The following is a 23,690-nucleotide window of genomic DNA, read 5'->3' on the forward strand; positions in this document are numbered from 1 at the left end:
TTCCCCGCAGTGCATCGTGTACATACTAGATATATACGGAGAGGAAGCATGTTCTGTTGTAAATCACACTAATATTAATTGGCATTTGAACAGTCTTTTTCGTTCACTGACAAAACAAAGAGCCTGAATTAGAAAGCATGGACAGTATTTACGATATAGCTCTGTTCAACCAGGATCGTCTATTGTCAAAAGTTGTTTGTCGTTTGTGGACAAGAATGGCTCTTCATGCCATAAACATATTTTGTAACATAATGACGTGGAACGCATGCGGTGATGTGGTAAACCTAGATTCATAAACATTTTATGTAAAACTTGTCGTGTGACAAAGTTGAAATTTGAATCGGAATCAATGAATCATGATAATATCGAAGAATTAAGGAAACTCCATAAACAAAATATCAGACAGCCGATAACAGCTTCTCATCGAGCTAAGTAATTGTAAAGACCAGTTTCATCGAACGTTGTGTTGAGTAATCTGGAATAGTCAGTTAATATTTAAAATCTGTCTTAATAAGAGTTCTAAATATATATATAAAAAAAAAAGTATTGGTATATTTCAATACGGTACTTCATTATTGTAGAAGGTATACACAATGCAATAGAAAGAGTTGATATCACACAGTCAAAATAATTATGGAAAATAGCAGGAAAATATGCAGTTCCAAAATATATCCTCGTATTTGGTACTGCCATTTTCCTCTATGTGTGTCCTCGTATTTGGTACTACTACACCCCCCCCCTCTCTCTCTCCCCCCCCCTCTCTCTCTCTCTCTGAAATACACATATACTCCATGGGGATCCTGGTTAGAATAGGTCTTCAGTACCCCTTGCTTGTCATAAGAGGCAACGATCCTTCGAATGAGACCGCGCAAAAACATAGGCCTCTGTCACAGCTGGTGTGGCAAGATAAAGATCCCTTCCTGCTCAAATGCCGTAAGCGCCGAACATATAGGTCCAAATTTTGCAGCCCTTCACCGGCAACTGTGACGTTACCATATGAGTTAAAATTCTCGACAGGGACATTAAACAAAGTTATGTATGTAAATAAAATTTTGAAGAACAGGTATGTATAATTTCTAATAGAAGTGAATAAGAAGAATGTAAGGTAGGATTTTGAAGATCGGGCGTTTATTAATTTTTTTTGTTCGTTCAATATTTTATGACAAGCAACTTTCTAACACACACACACACACACACACACACACACACACACACACACACACACACACACACCTAAAAACGATGTTACGTGTGGGAAGAATGGTATCTTGCACTAAGATCTGGGTTCCTATATCTTTTCAAGTTAAAGATAAGGTCACTGAAAAGAAAATTCCAAAATTCCTTGTTCAAATGCAAAACTTTGAGTGTATTTAATATCATATTTCAGTTACAAACTTAGGCTGTCTTGTAGATTTAGAGATATGTAGGATTAAATACAGCGTGTTGCGAATGAGCTCCACTTAACTTACAAACTGTAACATTTCCTTCCTGGTCAATCAAGTTGAACTTGACCTTGGAGATTTCACTAGGAGTGAAGGTCAGTACAGATTTCTGAGTAAAGACAATGAGTTTGGGAATTCTAACATGAATTAGGCAAATAAGACAAAAAAAAAACCTTGATTTTAGAATGACATTTGATCTGACGGAAGCAGGAATTTAGACTCTTGATGAATATCAATCTGGTGTAAGAAGAACCACGTATCAAGAATGACCTTGACGGTTCAACTTTTTGTCAAGGTAACCAAACACTGATCGGTCTGTAGCAATAATTGCGAATATTCGTCCACGGTGAGATTAGATATAACGCCCTCTGATTATGATATATTTAGTCCATGAAGGTAAAGCGCAAGTTCTGTGTAAATAATAAACCGGAAATTAAGATTAAAATCATGAACCCAATAACCTCAAGTTTACTTTGGAGGTGAGATCTTAAAGGAACATGTATATATTTAGGTTTTTCCCATTGTAAATCAGAAAAAACAAAATTCAAAAAACCCTCAAGTAATGATATTAGGTGGTAAATTATTAAATATCGTAAACCTCAGATGCCCAAATATAGATCTGAATGAAATAACATACAGGTTGCTGTCGGTCAAAATATTAGAAAACAAATGTAAAATGCGGATTGTGGCCGAGTGGTTAGAGCATCGCGCTCAAAATCACACTGCCTCTCACCTCTGGTCGGCATGGGTTCGAATCTCGATCGCGCCGGTAAGTGAGAAAGTTTCTCAGTTCACTTTCGGAAGGTCGGTGGTCTCTTCCCAGGTACATTGTATCTGGGTTCTCTCTTCCACCAATAAAAAACTGGGCGCCACCAGATAACTGAAAAATTGTTGAGTGTGGCGGGAAAACAGCAAAACAATTAATCAATCAATCAAAATTTTATCACAGCAATGAAGATCGAGTTCTATATCGACATTGTATTTCTTCTTCGGTCTATAATGTGCTCTTCTGTGGTGCGATAAAACCATTGTTTGTCCTCTTCAACATGTAATTGTTCAGTATTATGCAACATCAGGACAAGATATATTTAAGAAATTTCATTTTTGGAAATACAAAAGGACATGAATTTACGCCAGCTGATGTGAAGCGTTGCTGTTCATACCCTAGTGTACATTTAAAAATGAATTTAAATTTTAATTTACATCCTTTGTTTCTGTCGGATATACATGTACCACAGTATATATTCATCAAGATTCGTACGAACATTATCCACAGATAAATACGTATGTAAATACATGTACATCAAATTAAACAATATAAAAATTGAAACAAATATATTTATTTCTTTGTAACTCAAGTGTACATTGAAATGATATAAAGAAAATCTGCCACCATTTAATGCAATTGGATCATTCAAAATATCGCATGCGCTGCGGTCGGATTCAGCAGCAGCGATTCCTATAAAACCCGCCGCAGTGATACACATTTCACTTCTCTCAGGCCTGCTCTCTCGTGATATTATGAGCGACTGATCGATCTAATGACACGGAATACTGAGCAATTAACAGCTTCTGAAGACACTACAAATTAATTCCGTTTATTAAACAAACTTCACATGCAGGCTGATTAAGAATTGATACATTGAAAGAGTCTCTATTCGTGTGGCGGAGCTTCGCGCGGAAATTAATTAACCCTGAAGTGATGATGGACTGCTTTATTAACTAGTCTAGTATACACAACTGCGGCGAGCGCTCACTACTCACTGTTCGGAGGCATGGACCCAAACTACACATTCCTTAATTCCAGTTCGCTGGACGTTCGTTACCCAGAGGAGGAATTTTCTCAACATATATTTTGGATTTATACCCCCGCAATTGTGTACACGGTACTTTTGATGATCTCGGGATTTTTCGGTAACAGTCTCGTGTGGATTATTTATTACTGGAAATGGAAGCACATGTCCTCTAGAATATTTATTTTGTCTCTCGCTATGTGTGACCTCATCAATTGTGTCATCACCATGCCGACGGAAATCACCATAATGGTGGACAGTTCGTTGTTTCACCTGGGCTTTATCTGTAAGCTGTCTCGGTTCACGACCTACATGTGTAACTCCATCTCCACCCTGGTACTCATCGCAGTAGCCGTTGACCGCTACCAGAGAATCTGTTGTCCTCATCGACCAGTGATGACGTCATCCACGGCCCGCCACATCGTCGTCTGGTTGATTGTAGTGTCCTTGACAATAACATGGCCGGCCCTTGTTTTGTACGGCAAGCACACGGTCAGACTGTCTGCACACGGCATCAACTTCTCGATACTCACGTGCCAGATTGAGGACTATTATGTGCCCACAAAGTACCCCCTAATTTTGTTCGGTATCCATGGTGTCGGAACTTTGATAACATTCACGTCATTCATCATTCTCTACACATGCGTTGCAATTGCCGTGCGACGTCAACTGAGTTTTCGTAAAAAGACATCTTCCCGCCAAATGTCACCGGAAAACAATTGTAGAGAAACCATTCTAACCGCTTCCTGTTGTGCCGCCGCCGAGCGAAGCGTTCGGACGACGGTCATCCTCTCAGTGGTGACATTCGCGTATGTGTTGACGTTTTTACCGTTCCTTGTTATCGCCATACATCGAACTCTGCACCCAATGTTTTATCAGAGTCTGAGTGATCCCGCCAAGATGGTGTATCAGGTGTTTCTGCGGTCCTACCTCCTGAATTGTTGTATCAATCCGATCATTTACTCATTCTTAAACACCGATTTCCGAAAACGATGTGCGTGTCTGTTTAAAAAAGGAGTTTGTAAATTTATTTCAGGGAATTATGCATTGTGATCAACATTTCTTTGAATATAGATTATTTTTTCATCAAGGTAATGTTTCTTTTTTTTTTCCTCATCGAAATGTTTGTGCATGTGTGTATTTTAGATGTGTATCTTCCAAAAGGTTTGTTAATTTATAAAGGTAAAATAAGAAAATAAAAAGATAAGGTATGAATTTACAAATCTTGACGAGTGGAAAGAACAATTTTATATCGCTGCACACACAAACAACTCGCGACTTAAATCGTCAACTTGTGTATTCAAGTGAAACCTTTATTAATATAGAATTTTATCAGAATATCCACAGAAAAAAATCGTTTAAAACGTGTTGCCATATAAAGGGGGAAAATCACACATTTTTATTTAAAATATGATATGTTGTGTGATATGATACATGATGTTAAACGCATGTCATCACGTGATGATCACTCACCCACCTAGGTACAGGTCTAAGCAAACTGTAATTCAACGATCGAACGCTGGTGTCCTTGATGGACCCTCGGGGCTCATTGAAAAATTATATTTGCAGATTAATTTTGATTAATGTTTTAGAAATGATTCTTTTGTTACTTATAAAACTATTAATGTTTATCACAAGTATCATATCGTAATGAAGTCCTTATGGCAGAATAAAACTGGAATCTGGTGCTTGTCAAATCGAACACACTCATCATCCCTCTCTACACGTTATCTGCACCACTTCCGGTGATCATAAGGTATAATCTGACTTATTTCTGTAGTTACAGTTGATTTCTAAGAAAGTCTGGGTTTAACTGATTGCTTGAACTCGACTGAATTACTCAATCCCAGTCAATATATTGACGTCAATCAAATACGCAAAAATTGAATCCATTTTCCTTTTATCCTGAGAAATATAAATCGATTTTTTTATAACAAGTTTCTTCTTAATCGTTCATACATTATACAATATGCAGATCGACAAATCGATTGTCACCTTATCCTTCACGTGTTGTAGATTATAAGTACTCTGTATGACAATAAACGTTGTATTAATGTAATTAGATACACGTGAGATAAATAATATTCGCACCTCACTAACGCCGTGTCTTGTCTGCTCTTTGTCTTATTCTCGTTATAGGAGTAGACAGGCACATCCAAGTATGTAGGCTATGTCTGTCCACTTCTCTCTCTCTCTCTCTCTCTCTCTCTCTCTCTCTCTCTCTCTCTCTCTCGAGAGAGAGAGAGAGAGAGAGAGAGAGAGAGAATACTGTCGGTCTTGGGGATGTTGGCACGAATGAAGTGGGTAATGAAGGCAGCTAGCATTGCAGAGGAAATCGTAGCCCGCCTTTCCTGCTATCTTCATTACCCGACAAAGCAGCAAAGTAATACATTTTATTGTTTATATTTTTATATATAAACTAGATTCTGAGTAATAAAATATATCGTTGACCATTTCGTTACTTTAAACCGAACATCCGATACACCCTTGACCTTTACGATGCTCCATATTTGGTAATAATTATGCATACCGGTGCTACTAAACTAGCTTGTTTGTTGCAAATCCTTCCGCTTATATTTCTTTTGCGGTCTATGTTAAAAGCAATGTCAATTTCAAAAGAAATATAAGAGAAAAGATTCAGTGAATGTAAATATAAATTTGTACATGAAGATATTATTACCGGTACACCAACTAATTACAAATGGTACGGCAACTGCGGGTCTGCAACACTCTAAGCGTATATCGTAGCTTACTGATGATTTTTTATTCAATATATATTTCAATACTGTCAAATTCTGAAAGAAACTATTTCAGGATGATGCATTCAGACAATTTACACTTATATGTACCCCACACTCTCTTCGACATCAGTGACGTAATCAGTACGTATGAGATCGGCATTTCTGGAGATAGGTGAACTTGTGTGGCCTGCCGTTTATCGTGTTGCAGCCTGCAAGGATAACATAATAAACTGTTTCTCCAAATCTAAGTTTTTAGTTAACATGTTTATTCAAATCTTTAAATTAGGTCTCTTTCTCTCTCTCTGTCTGCCTCTCTTCCCCTGCTCTCTCTCTCTCTCTCAGTGTTTATTTTCTAACATCAGTTGTAATTAAGTTCACTTCAATGCATTTATTGACTCCAGGAAGAACCCTTTACCCTTCCAGTATAAGGTTAATATATAAGTTATTTAAACAATAATTAACACCTGAAAACCGTCTGAATCCTTTCATCATCTCAAGCTTCCTACGGACTAATCTTCTCCAATACTGAATTAAGGGAGGAATCTCTGAGGAAACCATAAAACACTCAAATAGAGAAGTTACTTCCGCGGGTAATGTTATATACATCATATATTCATGATTGCATAAACAATGATAATAATATTTAAAAAAAAAAAAACTTTGCAAAAAACCGATCGAATCCGTATCCCGTTCTCCAGCTATCGATTCAAGTTCTGCTACACGTACGCGGATTCCCCGGACTGTCTGTATCCGCATTTTCTCTGTTAATTATTATAAATATTAACACATCAAATATGATTAACAATGGCTGTTGAGATGTGGGCGAAGCTCTGTCCGAGTAATGACCACAATATATTCCGAGCTCGTCATGTCGACCTGACACAAGGAGAGAAATCTTCACGGAGTTTTCATTACAACCATACCAGTTATTACTTTCAGCTGCAATGAATTCAATTTTTGCTTGGAATTGTATTGATATGTTCACAATTTTTGTACTTCTATTGAATGCAACATTCAAAACAGAAGCCAAAATGTCGATTAACCACGTAAGGTCTTTGTGTTCGCTTGCGAACTTTGAAAATCGATCATAGACCACTGTCCTTTTCTACAAATTCTAAAACGGACAACACAATACCCACAGAATGGTATTCATATACCGCCAAAAATCAATTTCAGATATTATCTGGGGAGTTTTTGTTGCACTTACTACAAAAACTCATGAATAGTCTCTCTCTCTCTCTCTCTCTCTCTCTCTCTCTCTCTCTGTGTGTGTGTGTGTGTATGCGCATGCGCGTTTCATTGTGCACATTCCCGTTGCGAATAATAACGTAATTTACACGTATTCTCTCAACTACATATTGATAACCACTATTGATTATACGATTTTCCCATCAAATCGATGAAATCAAAAATTAAATAAGTATTTTTTTTAGTTTTCTGATTTTTCGGAAGACTAAATGTAATCGTGAATGCAAAACCACATATTTACTTTCACACAGTCCAGCTAAATAACATGATGCATTTATTTGAATTGGTATAGTGAATAATACATACATACATATACACATACATACATACATAATGTACATACATACATACTATACGAAATACTACAAGTTCACTGTCTATTAAAAGACCGGCCTTATAAACAAAAACAAACTATTTCATGGCGTGATGAAGAGATGTGTTACCTCCAATCTCACACTCATGGGAACATCCCACGGTAATTGCAATGTTTAAAACATATGGAGAACTTCTCTTTCTCCTGTATGAAGCCATTCTTATGAAATATATCATTATAAATAGATAAAGTAATAGAAATTGCAGTGAGTGACTTACTATTCCAAAAATCACTTGCGAACGCGAAGAAAATTTAAGTTTGCACACAAATCACATCCACCTGACGTTTGAACCCATATCCCCCCCCCCCCCCACCATTTGATGTGCTATGATAAACATATTTCCTGAAAATTTGGGCCCGTGGAGGATTTTTGTTTATGAGTGTACATACTCGTGGGCAAATTCTCGCCGTATAAACAAAAGCTCGCAAGTTCTAAAGAATCACTGTTTATTCCAACAACAAGAACAGAATATTTGAAAAATATCTGCAGTAGTTTTATGGAATGAAATGCCTGGATTCTTAGGAAATACCCCAATGTATAACAGATTAAAATTTACATATCTTCACAACTATTTTGATTCTAATTTGTAGCTCTATTGTGACCTTGTATTATACTGTCAAGCATCCTTGGACGAAGTTGGCTCCACTTTTTTGGCACGCTATTTTTGACTATATTTAGCTCTAAAACTTCATAGTTATTTCGGATTTCAAACATTTCGGTGGAGCATCACTGAAGAGACATTATTTGTCGAAATGCGCATCTGGTGCATCAAAATTGGTACCGTATAAGTTTTACATACATATGTCGATATTCTGAGTTGTAAAGAATCACACCCCCTTTGTCTAGTTTTAACTACTGTTCTATCTTTATTTCTATGTATATAATGTACCGGATGTACAGTTTGTAACACGTGACTACAATGTGAGCTAGAGTGTACTATGGGTTATACAATTATTGACATTTTGAGGTCAATACGATGTTTTAGCGACCTGAGAAATACAATATTCATTTTGCCTTCCGGTGAATATTGTATTTCACAGTAGCTTATAGAGCATCATATTCATCTAAAAAATGTTAATTATCATTTTATAATAATATTATGATTGAATAAGACAAAACGTCGAAACCGGCTACTAGAAGCTAGAAAACGATACAGATTTAATTTAACACACATTGAAAATATGCGAGATGACGAACCGCCTACTTACTTGAAAATTAAAGGGACAAGACTGCATCAAGCAAGTGTGTCACTTGGAAAACCAAGCATTATACATTTTCTAAGGTCAGTTTCTGGTAATTAATGACATAAATCGAAAGTGACACGGCTGATTAAGTCATGATTAAGTCACCCTTTCTTTACATCTAGTCGAAAATGAATAGAGATGTGAGGTTTCATTGAACGACCAAAAGTAACAACCAATTGTATGAATTTTCAAAATTTTCAATTTCATTTTGGTCCGCGATGTTGGAGAAATCAAAAATTATATTACCTCAAATGCACGTGCAGGTGAACATAACGTTCTAATTTTTTTTCTAGTTTGTTGATTCTTAACCAATGAAAAAAAAGTCGATATTATTCAATCATACATATGATATTTGATACTACATTGTGAGACCGATTGAATTCAGCACATTACATATGAGCCTAGGTAGAAAACATTTGTTAAATAGTAGTTATCCCATATAATATTGTTGGTTATGTACAGATAACCCACACTTGTAACAAAAGAAAGCATGCCAAACGATATTCTCTTTAGAGAAGTCGAGAGGCATAGCCTTCATCGATGACTTCTCTAAAGAGAATAGCCAAACTATGATACAACAGCTACTACCGGTCACAGCAGCTCAATGGTCAAAGCGATCGAATTGCGGTTCGCGCACCGCTCGTGCCATCATTTTGGCAGACCAAATATTGCTCCTTCGCCAAGTCACAGGTCTTTTGGGTATCTGTGGGCATAGGTCTAAATTCTGGTCTAAGCTTTGCCGTTAGCTGGTGACGTCTCAATCCGAGTGAAAAATTCTAAAATTCTCTACAGGACGTGAAACAAACTGCGAAAATAAAAGTAAAAAACGTTTAGATTCTAAAAATACATAGGCAATAAATCAGTTGCACAAAAGATGAATAATTTTGTGGCTGCAAAAGTAATCCAAAAGGGGGTGGTGTTACAATGAATACGAGATATAAGATATAGGACATAAACTATATGATAAGATAGCGGTAAAATGAGTTTTCCACCAGATGAATTGCACCTATCAGAGGTATCTTAACACTGTGCAGCTATTAAAGATTTTTTTTCACATTGGGGACATGAGGTTTATCCAAACTTATATCAAAAGTGGCGGGAATTTGATGACCACTATGACGGTAGTTTTGAACAGTGTTCACTTTAAAGTAAGCAGATAACTGTTTCCTCCACGTGACGTTCAAGTTTTTGCTTTCTTGAATGTCGAGTTAACACTGACTGTTTAAAATTGGCCTTGGGGTTGCTGCTCATCGGGTTCCGAACTGCCATAATGAGCACATTCCATGGATGTAGACAACTTTGACAATGGTGAGGTAATGTCCTGGAATAGGGTTTAATTGGGAATTACATGTACATAATATGTAAATTATGTCATTGTTGTCAGTTGTTAAGATGAAATCTGCTAATAGACAGTCGTGTGTTTTTAATCTTGGTGTCAGTACACACATGCTTGGTATATCCACTGTGAATTTATATTAGTAGCAAGTAAACTTGACTGCACAACAATTATACCCATTGTTAGTAAAACAGTCCTCCAAGATTCACCACTTGTATAAGGGTAACTAAAACTTATACGTATAATCATTGGATTGTTAGTAAACTTTAAACACACATATTTTTATTCAAGGAGGATCTAGTAGTATTTATGCTTTAAATGTGTAAAGTCAAAGGTCGAGGACTTGTGAAATCATGTTCCAACTGTCAGATAATCGTATCATACTGCATTATTGCGTAAACAGAATCAGTAATATTTCTATACACCATAAATTGTGACTGAAGAAGAAAACTGGGGCATTACACTAGAGAAGATCGACATATATAGCAAACTACAGTCCTATCTAAGGGTAGATCAACTAAACTCATATCAAAGGGTAGATCAACTAAACTCATATCAAAGGGTAGATCAACTAAACTCATATCAAAGGGTAGATCAACTAAACTCATATCAAAGGGTAGATCAACTAAACTCATATCAAAGGGTAGATCAACTAAACTCATATCAAAGGGTAGATCAACTAAACTCATATCAAAGGGTAGATCAACTAAACTCATATCAAAGGGTAGATCAACTAAACTCATATCAAAGGGTAGATCAACTAAACTCATACCAAAGGGTAGATCAACTAAACTCATATCAAAGGGTAGATCAACTAAACTCATACCCAATGGTGAATCAACTAAACTCATATCCAACTCATATCACATTGTTTTGGAAGTTTTCCCTCGTCTGATTTCTAATTTTGAAAAATAATTCTATTTTCATCCCGACCCTGCTACAAACTCTCTACATCATCGTCAGCAAACACGCTTACAGGTGGCAGGGGACAGTTTCTTTGGTTCTGAAACATGTGGATAGGATGTATACATCAAAGTCAGATTATGACAGACTAATGAAAAATCATATTTCCCTTTTATGTCAATACTTGTATTTCATATTGGTGTAGTTAATAAATTATTACCCTAAATTACATGTAATCTATTCATACTGGTGCTGGTGCACTAAACATGCTCTGAGCAAGTGCCCCCTTTTTGCTCTGATTTTCTCTCATTTGGGCTAATCCGCACCACCCCCACACCATCACAGTACCAAGCATGGGGATTTAGACACCGCACAATCAATAACCCTATCTGCCCTTCTTAAAAATGTACCTTTTATATAGGGCCATCCACCTTCCCTCTCAGCTACAGACCCTTTGCTGGACCATGCATGTTTTTCAACGGAATTTCTTCAGCAACTGACCACGTGTCTTAGTTTCGTATTTGCACCCATCTATATGCTAGGAATCATGGTGACACCTACATGTTGTATATCAACATTTTTATTAAGCACTCAGCTACATTTGACATGCATCCTAAAATTATTGTATACATTTTTACACATGTAATATCACTTCAAATATGGGGTATTTCCATTTTGTTTTAAAAAGTTGAACGGGCCTATAGTGCGAAACTGTCCCCTGTTACCACAACGAAACCATTTTTCTCATTCAGTACAACAGTGTATCATTCTTGTTAACAATATAGATTATTGATACTTGTCGTTTTTTCGTGGTATGTGTTATTTGTTTATGTAATATATGTCTCTTGATAAAGACGCAGGTTGCATCGAAAATTTGAGTTTTAAATAATCAACAGTGTCGTGGCCTTAACAGTGCTTTTATATATTTTTTTTACTGGCCTTGTAACTTCTTAGATCCGACAATTTAAGAAAGTAGGGTGTGGTTGGGTTTTCGTGCTTATGTGTGTGTGTGTGTGTGTGTACAAAGCACTAAAATGACCAACGACACGAACAACCAGATTGTTAAATTTTCGAGACGACCCGTCCCTTCTTCAGGACAAACGAAAAGAATTACATAATGTGGCAAACTACATATAAATACATTTAGCACTACAATTACACTAATCTACAACGCAGACTACATGTTTTTTGGATTTTAGGCTTACCAATCAATGTTAAAAGTGGAGCGAATGAGGATATGCCTTATTCGTCCAAAGAGCTGATCTAAAATCTGGTTGTTCGTGTCGTTGGTCATTTTAGTGCTTTGTATAAGTTTTTGTATTTGTATCCATGTTGTGGATCCGACACTTTTTAGGTATCGGGTGTTGTTGAAACTTAGTGCTTATATATATATATATATATATATATATATATATCTGTGTGTCTGTGTGTGTGTATGCGTGCGTCTTAATTAATTATCATGCATATTATGAAAGACTTTGTATTTATGTTATTATCATGTATATAGGGAGAGGGCGGTCTAAGTTTTTAGAACTTGTGCCCGATCACTTTGAATGCATTATAGTACAATAAAATACGTTCAAACCAATTTGACAAGAACAAATCCCCTCTTTTAATGTTTGAACGATTACTGAATCTTATGACAAAGCACAAGTGTTTCTTGATTAATTTATAAGAAAAAATTGCACTCATGGGAACTTTTCAACCCATTCCGCACAAGATGTACTAGTTTGAGGTATGTAAAAATATTCCGTGCCTACAAGCTTTCATTCTAAGCGAGAGAAAATTTGCAAACCAGGTCCACATGGGTATTGAAATGAAGTAAGTACATGTAATCGATGAGGATACCAGGAAGATTTTCATCTAAATATAAAAACACCGAATCTGCTGACCAGCAAATTTGCAAATTATTTAGAGACCCTCTTTATATAAACTTAGCCACTTTATTACGTACACAATTAATACCTTGTGTTTGCCTTTCATGACCCATTCTACATGTACATGTATCTTTCCCCGAGGTTCTTATCTGACATAGAAATGAAAATACGAAATGCTTTTTGATTATTTCCTGCCTGACAGTTTCAGAGCAATAATATATATCGATATATCCTGGGATATGGAATATCGGACTATAACATTTTGGAACTCTTCAGCAAAAGAAGTTATGAAAATTTTGCGTCATATGGGCAATTCACTGATATGTTTTACAAGTGAATATCGGAGTACCAAAAACATGAGTAATAAGATTTTTCCAATATTAGGTAGCGGGAAGGCAGCACAAATAGAATCATTGTAACGGGTATATCGTGTACCGCACGTGGATGTTTACTCGGTTTGATTAAGTCATTGTGACAGCTGCCTGCTATGTAATTATATCATTAACATCCCATTGTCTGCATCAATTTCCAGGCACGTAGCAACAGAAGGACCTGTTCCCTTTTTGAAAATGTCCTTATCCCGTTATTGTTACATTTCTACATGCGAAGATCGAATTATTGGCTGGTCACTATTTATCCGTAGGGGTGAATGGTAGTGGAAATGTAAAGTTAAATGGATGAATTGAATTCATGTACTGAGTGCACTGAAGGTAGGACACCCCCTTCCTCGTTTTATCATTTTGTAGAACTTTTTTTTTGATCTTCAGAATTTTCATATGAATATGAAGTCAACCTTTTCTCCGCCTGCACCATTCAAAAACGATGCTACGTGCCTAATCTCACCATTTCATAGTTAGGTTTGCTTGTTTATGTTGATTGATGTTAAAACCTCGATGAAATCACAGACGAAATAATGGTATATGTACCAATATTCCGTATCGCTCTGCTATTGCAATTTTCATTCTTTTCCTCTTTAGGAGCGAACAATGGGGTTTTAAAGTATGCAAACAAAAGCTTTTTGGATTACACTCAGCCATTTTAATTTCATCCAGAGAAGTCTTTTTCACTCATTGGAGGGAAAAGGACAAGGTGATTCGATTGACGTAACCTTCTGGATGCTTCTGATAATGTTCTACCCAAACTTCCGCCAGAGGTCGTTTGCATCTCTGTGTGCGGAGACGCAGAGGACTATGGGTAGTATGATGTTCTACCCTGTCATTTCCACAACGACCACGTGTTACATGTTTCCGGTGTGCTATAAATACGTACACGGTACATTTCTTTGTGTCTGTCTTGGCCAAAGACTGGCAGAAATATACTACATCCAATGTTACTCTGAGTCTCAGATGCCAAGGACTCTCTTAACTCGGAATAAACTTGAATTATCAGTATCATATTCCATAATAGAATAAACGTAAGTGTACAGGTCTTGAAATGATGTGTCCATTCACCCCCCCCCCCCTTAAAATCGGCCTTGGTAACCTAGAGGTAACAGTGTATCACACTCGCTTCGCAAACGGGAAGTCCTGGGGTTGTAACATAGATTCTCCCCGTATGGACCCCCCCCGGAAAAACGGTTCCGGGTCCTCTGTGTGTGTGTGTGGGGGGGGGGGGGGGGGGGAGGGGGGGCCAGTATATGGTGATGAACAAAGTTAGGATAGAGTTTCCCCCTGGGCGGAAATAACGCCCCGGGTTAGAATTTCCCCTTCTTCCTGGATCTTCACATTATATTGTGCCTGTCCTTTCATCTAGCGCTACAAGCACTTGTAATTAGATAACACAAATTATGAAGTATGTGATGATAAGTCTCGTGTAAAGAAATACAGAAAATGCAAAAACTATATCAATGCACCACTGTGTGTAAAATTTCAGGAAATGCATGCCTATATTTGAAAAAGTATGGTATAAAAATCGAGAGAAAAAGACCCAAACCATTTTTGCTTAGGTTTTACTTTTGTTAAAACACATTCATTTATCACAAAAATTTCCAATAGAATAACTCTTAGGCTTAATTTTTGAATTTCCCTCAAATCGATACACTAATTATCTATATTGAAATTCGCTGACCATATCGTGTAAAAATTAAATCCACCTAAAAATATCCATATTATTATTATTTGCATGCATGATTAATATAAATTTTTGTGTGATCAAATAGTAGGAATCAAGTGTCTTAAGAATTTTTTTTATTCATCTGAATTGGGGTATCCTCTGTCTTTCAGATGATAAAGTCTTTTAAAAAATGCTATTATAGCCCCTAAACGAGGAAGGAAGGGTGAGGGTTAAAATAGGCTATGCCTGCTGCTCAATGTTTATGAATGAAATATTGATTAGATAAAACTCAATAAACCCTCATGAAATATAAATGATTATGTTCTTTTAAAAAATATTATAATAAATCGCCACTTTGACTGTCAGTACAAGAACATGAACGAATTCTTAGATAGTGACATAATGTAGTGTTGTTTGCCTAGAATATCCTTTTTTGTCCACATTTGAGTTTTGGAGTATCCACGTTGTGCCAGATAACTATAACTTTGTACACGTTTAAGTTTTGGAGTCTTTCAGTACTTTGATTTGTCCACATTTGAGTTTTGGAGTATCCACGTTGTGCCAGATAACTATAACTTTGTACACGTTTAAGTTTTGGAGTCTTTCAGTACTTTGATTTGTACACGTTTGGGTTTTGGAGTATCCACGTTTTACCAGATAACTATAACTCTGATTAGTAATATGTATCATTTATACACAATATATTTGTGACAAGTGGACTTTTAAAATGGACTAACGTTACAAGTACAACAGCTCCAAATCTTCTGAAAAATAAAACAAATAATATTGTACTGTATTCAATATGTAAATTCTAGTTATAGAACCGGAAAAGGATAGCTAGATATAGAATATAGGAGGAAAATGCGTGCTGTCATTTGGATGGAAATTCTATACTGGGGCACTTTTCCTAGGAGAAATTAACCCGGATTGATTATTCTTAAGACGAAATTCTACGCTGGGCTCATTTTTAGGGGGAAAATCTTACACGGGCCCATTTTCCCGGGGAGAAATTCTATACGGGAGGAGTATCGATCCCAGGACCCCGTCAAACCTGAGACGTCCACATAGAGAGTGACTGCTTCTTCGCCATGTTTATAAAATGGACGTAAACAACATACCGATTGATTTAAAAAAAATATCAAAAATATGAAAGGTGAAGATAACGAACAGTGCTCAATCTCATAACTCTTTTAAGCAATACAAAATAGAGAGCTGGGCAAACACGGACCATACCAGAGGTGGGATCAGGTGCCTCTGAAGAGTAAGCATCCCCTGTCAACCGGTCACACACGCCGTGAGCCCTATATCCTGATCAGGTAAACAGAGTTATCCGTAGTCAAAATCGGTGGTCCAAGAACGACCTAACAATCGGTATGAAACACGTCAGAAGCATTTTACCTAATGATAGGTTGTATCGGCAAACTAGGTCGTTATAACGACCATAGAATTTGCGAAATGCTGACTTTAAACGAGACTGTTGAAACCCTTGCACCATCTACTTGTTTGTCAGTAGCTTGCCTTGATTTGAAAACTGATCATACTTGGAACAAGCTCTTGCGTATAGAATCAGTTGAGAGATATAAACACCATATGCAGGTGATAATGGAATATTGCTACATAATTATGGGAAGTTGACGACGGAGAAGCTGAAATCATCCCGTTTATCATAAATCATACTTTCTTTAACATGCAATAGAATAAAGGAGCAAATAGCAAATAAATGTTTTGTTTGAAAGTTGATGCTCTCTATAGCTGGATCGGTTGCGGATTTTAAAATTTAGTATGTAAAGTATATTCATGGTTGATGAACCATACTTACTATAATCTTATGAAAGAATTTTTTTTTTTAAATCATCGTGACATTACTGTTGTATACGGCCACTGAACTGTTGTGCCAGAAGTTCCAGGCGCCAATATTTAACACAGACTGTGCTGTTTCAACTGAGAATCGAACCCTGACCCCCGGTACTCTGGGAGAGGCGGCGCATTATTCTCTCTCTCTCTCTCTCTCTCTCTCTCTCTCTCTCTCTCAGTGCAATGCTAGGTAAATGGTCTTAAATACATAGCTAGAACTGGTAGGAAGGTCAGGGAGCTAACTTTCTAGATCTTTATAATGTAAGTATGATTTATATCATGTTACAATATATAGCGAGGTTCTAGAAGGGCTGCTCGAAGCTATACCCGATAAATTTTTGAACGCAGCAAATTAAACAATCGCTAGCCGTTTACAGCGACAAAGCAACGCCAGGAATATCGGCGTGTTAATGGAGTGCGCCCGTGATAAGTGTCTGCTAATGAGGATAGCTGTTAATGTCTTCAATTAGACTTTGTGTAAAGTGTAAAACGGGTCATGATTGGTCATTCATGGATATGTCAGTAATTGTGAATATACGCGGAATTATGGGTATTGGGGAAGCTGATTAGGTTGAAACGATAATCTTAACTAAATATTAAAAGGTATATCTATTTCATATCAGCAATTAAGAATGGCAACGTAAGTTGTGAATAGAATGATCATTTATGATTTAATAATTCTAACTGTCCGATCTTTGTGAAGAATGGACACGGAAGCGTTACTTTCCACATTCATGTTTGGTGATGTGAGGAACAGATGGGTAGTAATTGTAGATATTTGTTGATTACACTTGAGTTGGGCCGTCATAAACATGATTTACTCCGAATCATCATGCATTATCACTAACTAATCTGGAAATGCTGTTTAAAATATCAACGTCCGAAACCTTCCTCTTTTAAAAAAAACAACAACATGTAATCATCTGCATGAGAAGGCATGTCTCTGATAATGGTCGCGAATGTTTGTCACGTGGTGTAGCTATACTTACATTACATAATCCAAAAATAAAACGCACATTTAAAATCAACACGCGCAGTATCAAGATTGACTGGCTTTTATCTAGACAGTTATTGCAACAGACTGCACTTATCAACTTAACTGTGATCTACCAAGTTTATGACATCCGCGAAACACCTTTTTTTCTGGCGATATATTTTTTCTTTTCCATTCGTCTTTCATGACCCATCCTGTAAATATACAACAATCATTGATAATCCCTAAATATGTGAATTTCAATTTAGGAGTAACATGTCTTATGTCCAAATTATGACACAAACATTTCGTGCTGTGTAGTACAAACTTCAAAGGGCACAAACTGACAGAAATGTATTTTCAATCCAGAAGAAATCTTCCGGAATATCAATATTTAATATGTGTAGAACAGTTCATGTATCCAAGCTTCCCAATATGCCCTACATGATTAGCCTCAAATAATGGAAACATTCCCCCCACTTGTCGTCAATTATGAAATGAATTTTTAAGGTTCATTTCCTCCTCCACTTTCCCCTTTCATGCTGTTCCCGAAGAATTAGCATTTGTTGTTCATTAATTCTAAGCAATCCCGTAAAAACGCTGTGTCCACTCCAGAAAAAAATAATAGCTGGAAATTAATATCGCCTGATCAATTCACGGTCAGTACCAAACCAACTCTAACAAACAACAGATTTTCAGAATTATGGATCTCGAAATACACAATACTTCGCTGATGCTTGACATTTCACAACACTACAGGCCCATGGGCCTCAACGGTCACCTGATTATCACAACGAATAAGTTCAATGAAAAATTGCACTTTGAGAGTGGAAGAGTCCTAAATGTTTTTGAAAGACCCTTCATTTGCGCAATGTTTGGCGAAGGAGAAATCACTATACCTACGTTTACGTCTTAGATTTGACGTGGCCATGACACGAGCGACCAGTTATTGGGAATATGTAAGCACACTATCTGAATTTTAACAAACAAAAATAGAAAAAAAATTCTTATCTATGTAATACATGTATATAAATACACAAGGTGTGCAACGATATTTTGACCCCATCCTCTATTCGGGTCTGATTTTATTATTAAATTCGCCCAAACAAACCTATTCTCCGGCACGGTTAAGCTCAGAAATGATTTTCCTTCTCATCCGTCGCTTCAGAAATCTAAACTCTCTCGCAACAACCAAACAATGGACATACTTTAACGATATTTTGAACATTCCCACCAAGCCCTGACCATTATGCCAAAATTTATTTATGTGGTATTTATAAATTTTTATGTTTTATTCTGAATTAAAAAATATATGAAATTGACTAACTCTTGTGCAGTTTTGATTTCTCTTCTATGGTTCTGATTACATGTAGATTGTTGCGAGGGAGTTTAGACTTCGAATCCGAATCGAGGAGTGAGCAAAATGTCGTTGTAAACCTGGTGTATTTATAGATAAAGATATAATTCTTTCTTCTTTTTTCTATGTATGCCTATTTATTGATTAAAATTTAGATACGTGTGATGTAAGAGAGTCGGTATACTGTGGTTATATACGAAAACCGCTATTGGGATTAACTAGGTAGCCAACGCGCTTTATGAAGTACGCTGGTTTGAAGCATCGCAGTCCATTCCACTGTGTATTTTAGAAATGAAATTTATTTCTTGAATATATCAAGATGAAAAATTCCATACTCAGGTGAGCAATGTTGTCCATGGACTTCTTGTTTCACAAGACTGCCAGTTTCTTAAAACGCGTGCAGGTTTTTTTATCCTAGTTCATTCCGCGAGGTCTATCGCTGTTGGATATCTGCTCAGGCCATCTGATGTTCCTAATCCCTCTGAGGCAATGTCCTTCAAATTCCCAGAGTTCACGTTCTCTCTGTTTATAACGATCATATCTTATATTGCTGCTATTTATTCTTAATTGATATATTCTTGCTTCTCCAGATTTGTATAATTTTTATACGCTCGTCTTTAGACGGGACATATTATGGTACAGCGATGTCTGTACGTCCGTCCGTCTGTCCGTCCGTTCATCCGTCCGTCCTTTCGGGGTTTTCTCTTTATAATTTCATTTCCCTTTCACATATCATGCTGAAACTTGCTGTGTAGCTTCTTTGCGGGTCACTCTAAATCATACTACAATTTTGATCCATTGCGACCTTTTCCCAGAAGTTTTGCCCCTTTATTTGGAAATAATTATTATATGGAGGGTACATAATTTGTCTGCCCTACTCCTCCCACAGTTCTCAAATGAGAGCCTTCTTATTTTGTGGAGTGTTTGTATGGGTATTGAAGATGTGTATGTGGGATGGATTTTGATTTTCTACAATTTTTGAGAAAATTACAGGTTGTTGAACTTAGTCTATTTGGAAATTAATATTCTATGGAGGGTACATAATTTGTCCGCCCAACTCCTCCCACAGTTTTTAAGAGAGGACCATTTTATTTTGTGGAATGTTTGTATGGGTATTGAAGTTGTGCATCTGGGGGAAGGATTTTGATTTTCTTCCATTTTTGAAAAAACATTACAGGTTGTTGAACTTGGTCCATTTTGAGGAAATCTCGATTTTTAAGCTAAGACCCTTTGTTCAGATGAAAGTTTGTCACAGCCTCATGATGGCTGATACTACCTGAAGCAAAGTTATACAAATTATAGCACAAGAAAAACACCCTATGTAAGCATATGTACCGTTTGCGGTACTCTTGTTTCCATACGTCCCACATTTTCCATACCCAATCCCCTCCTCTATGCTTTAATTGTGCTACCCAAATAATTTGATTATATTACATTTTCAACTACTTATCTGATTTGTGCAATCTTAGTTTTCTTTTTCATAAGTCCTATCACCAACTTTGAATTTATATACAGATCTTCTTTTAAGAATTTTTAAGTGGGGATCCGGATTAGAATAGGTCCTCAGTATTCCTTGCTTGTCGTAAGAGGCGACTAAGTAGGGCGGTCCTTTGGATGAGACCGGAAAATCCGAGGCCCCGTGTCACAGATGAGTGGCACGATAAAGACCCCTCCCTGCTCAAAGACCATAAGCGCCGAGCATAGGCCCTAATTTTTCAGCTCTTCACGTCTCATTCTTGAGAGGAAAGTTAAATAATCAATTAATCATACAATCTTTTAAGAATTCGGCACTTACGGGTAACGTTTGTCTTTTGTTGCATTGGTTATAGGAGTTATGAGATTGATCATTGTTCGTTATCTTCACCTTTCATTGGTTATAGGTGTGAAAAAAGGCTGAAGTCATCCGCACGAGCCATGTCTATTTGTCCCCACTAAATACCATGACTTTCAGACGTTGATGTTTTCATTATCCAGTCGATCAACAGGAGAAATAGAATATGAAATACTACACTTCTTTGTCTAATTCCAGATGTTATTTTGAACTATTGCAATGTTTCTCTTCATTAATCCCTGTCTCTGTAGCTCTTTCTATTCATTAATCCCTGTCTCTGTAGCTCTTTCTCTTCATTAATCCCTGTCTCTGTAGCTCTTTCTCTTCATTAATCCCTGTCTCGGTAGCTCTGATGTTATTTTGAACTATTGCAATGTTTCTCTTCATTAATCCCTGTCTCTGTAGCTCTGATGTTATTTTGAACTATTGCAATGTTTCTCTTCATTAATCCCTGTCTCTGTAGCTCTGATGTTATTTTGAACTATTGCAATGTTTCTCTTCATTAATCCCTGTCTCTGTAGCTCTTTCTCTTCATTAATCCCTGTCTCTGTAGCTCTTTCTCTTCATTAATCCCTGTCTCTGTAGCTCTGATGTAGCATGACTTTTATGATATTATGATCCTTAAGAACGCAATATTCATCCATGGTGTTCCACAACGACCCCCTGTTCACGTCACGTGCTTTTTCAAAGTCGATGTATATTTATGTACACATTATTTGGTTATTTATTTGTAGGTGAATTGCCACAATTTTGGACCTACCCATGACGTTTAGGGCTGTAGCAATAAAGTTTCTTTATCGTGCCAAAGCCAATCAATCAATGCTTTATTCTCATAAATGTACAGTTATATATTACAGACAGGAGGTTGGAAAATACAGAATACTGCATATACAACATGTACAGGAATAAATATTTTTTATATTACTATGTATAAAGTGGAGAAAGATTCAACAAATGAACATTACCACGACAACAAGTTTTATTCTAATGAAATTATTAAAGCTACGTACGGTCCACATTTTTCTTTACAACAAATAGAAAACATAAACTTTTAAGAAGCCTGATGTGACACTGGGCCTCGTTTTTTAAGTTATAATCTGAAAAACCTGCGATCCCCACTTCTATACGCTGAGTGTTTGGAGAAGGAGCATTCGCTACTTGATTTTACGCTATAGGTTTGATGCGGCCTAGGTACAAGCGGGACTCGAACCCACGACCTCATTAAGCAAACACTCAAACCATTGAACCACCGCGACCGGTTCGATAATTTCAGGTGATAATAATGTGCACACTGGACTGACATGGTATGAATTCACTGTGTTCTTTTCTTTGATTTTCCTTTCTACATCTTTGTGAACAACTCAATATAGAAGTTTATTTAGCGAATGAGATATCATTTTCTCATGAAAGCAATTCACGTCCAGCCCTACATTTTCCACTGTTTCCTCCTACTATAATTCCAGTCTCACAATATCAAAACGACACTGCGCAGTGATTGTTCCAGTCTCACAATGTCAAACAGCACTGTGCAGTGATTGTTCCAGTCTCACAATATCAAAACATCACTGCGCAGTGATTGTTCCAGTCTCACAATATCAAACAGCACTGCACAGTGATTGTTCCAGTCTCACAATATCAAACAGCACTGCGCAGTGATTGCTTTTATTCATATCACCTTCGATTGACCACTGTCACTGAGATGTAAACAAATACTAACATACAACAATGCAGCTTCAGGCAAAGTGATGATCTGTAGAAAACGTAGTTCCGATTTTGTAATGCTCACAATCTGAAGGCTAGAAATCATTGAACATATCCTGCCTTGTATCGGGTTTCACTCTAAACCTGAAACGTTGTGGTTCTTTACTTTGTTGGTGGCCCATTAAATTTCTGTTAAATTTCTTCAGCTTTAATATCCAAAACAAAAATACAATTCTAAATCATAGTTTACGATAAGAAATCATGAATTAAAACACAATTTTAGTTTTACTTGAAATATTTACTTTACTTATCTTGATTATCTGCAAGATATTTTGGCCTAAAAAATCTCAAATGAGAATTTACATGCAAGAACAAAATCCTCAGACATGCGCACCATACTTATGAAATATCGCTGGAGATGGATTGGGCATGTCTTAAGGAAACCCATCAATGACATCACTAGGGTCTCACTTCGATGGACTCCAGAAGGAAACACAAAAGCAAGGCCATCCAAAGACCACCTGGAGGAGGACCGTTGAAACAGAAATGAGAGAGGTTGGCATGACCTGGGATGAAATTGAAAAGACTGCTAAAGACAGAGAGGAGTGGACGAAACTAGTCCTTGCCCTATGTGCTCACGGGCGCAACAAGGACTAGGTAGATAGGTATCTTGATTATCAAAATATCACAAACTTCATTCAAGATATAATCTTTTATGATTTTTACTCAATAAGTCAAAGTATTAAAGTTGTTAATGTAGTAAATCAAAGGATTTACTATAATAAATCAAAGTGTTTACTATAATAAATCAAAGTGTCTACTATAATAAATCAAAGTGTTTACTATAATAAATCAAAGTGTTTACTATAATAAATCAAAGTGTTTACTATAATAAATCAAAGTGTTTACTATAATAAATCAAAGTGTTTACTATAATAAATCAAAGTGTTTACTATAGTAACTC

The 23,690-nt window shown here is 36.6% G+C and overlaps 1 protein-coding gene and 1 long non-coding RNA gene across 2 annotated transcripts in view; one reads left to right on the plus strand and one right to left on the minus strand.

The window, feature by feature from the left end:
• Positions 1-4,330, plus strand: part of LOC125652782 (neuropeptide Y receptor type 6-like) — a 9,006-nt gene extending 4,676 nt beyond the window's left edge. Inside the window, exon 1 of the mRNA XM_056139184.1 lies at positions 1-4,330. This exon is cut by the window's left edge and continues 4,676 nt beyond it. Within this exon, the coding sequence (XP_055995159.1) occupies positions 3,218-4,288 (1,071 nt within the window). The 5' untranslated portion in view covers positions 1-3,217 and the 3' untranslated portion in view covers positions 4,289-4,330.
• Positions 4,331-21,842: 17,512 nt separating this feature from the next.
• LOC130046670 (uncharacterized) lies at positions 21,843-23,423 on the minus strand. Its single transcript, XR_008795664.1, has 2 exons — positions 23,126-23,423; positions 21,843-22,932 (listed from the first exon to the last, which is right to left on the minus strand). It is a non-coding gene; the product is annotated as an uncharacterized LOC130046670 (long non-coding RNA).
• Positions 23,424-23,690: the final 267 nt, after the last annotated feature.

This window comes from Ostrea edulis, chromosome 5 (assembly GCF_947568905.1).
Source record: "Ostrea edulis chromosome 5, xbOstEdul1.1, whole genome shotgun sequence".
Lineage (NCBI taxonomy): Eukaryota > Metazoa > Mollusca > Bivalvia > Ostreida > Ostreidae > Ostrea > Ostrea edulis.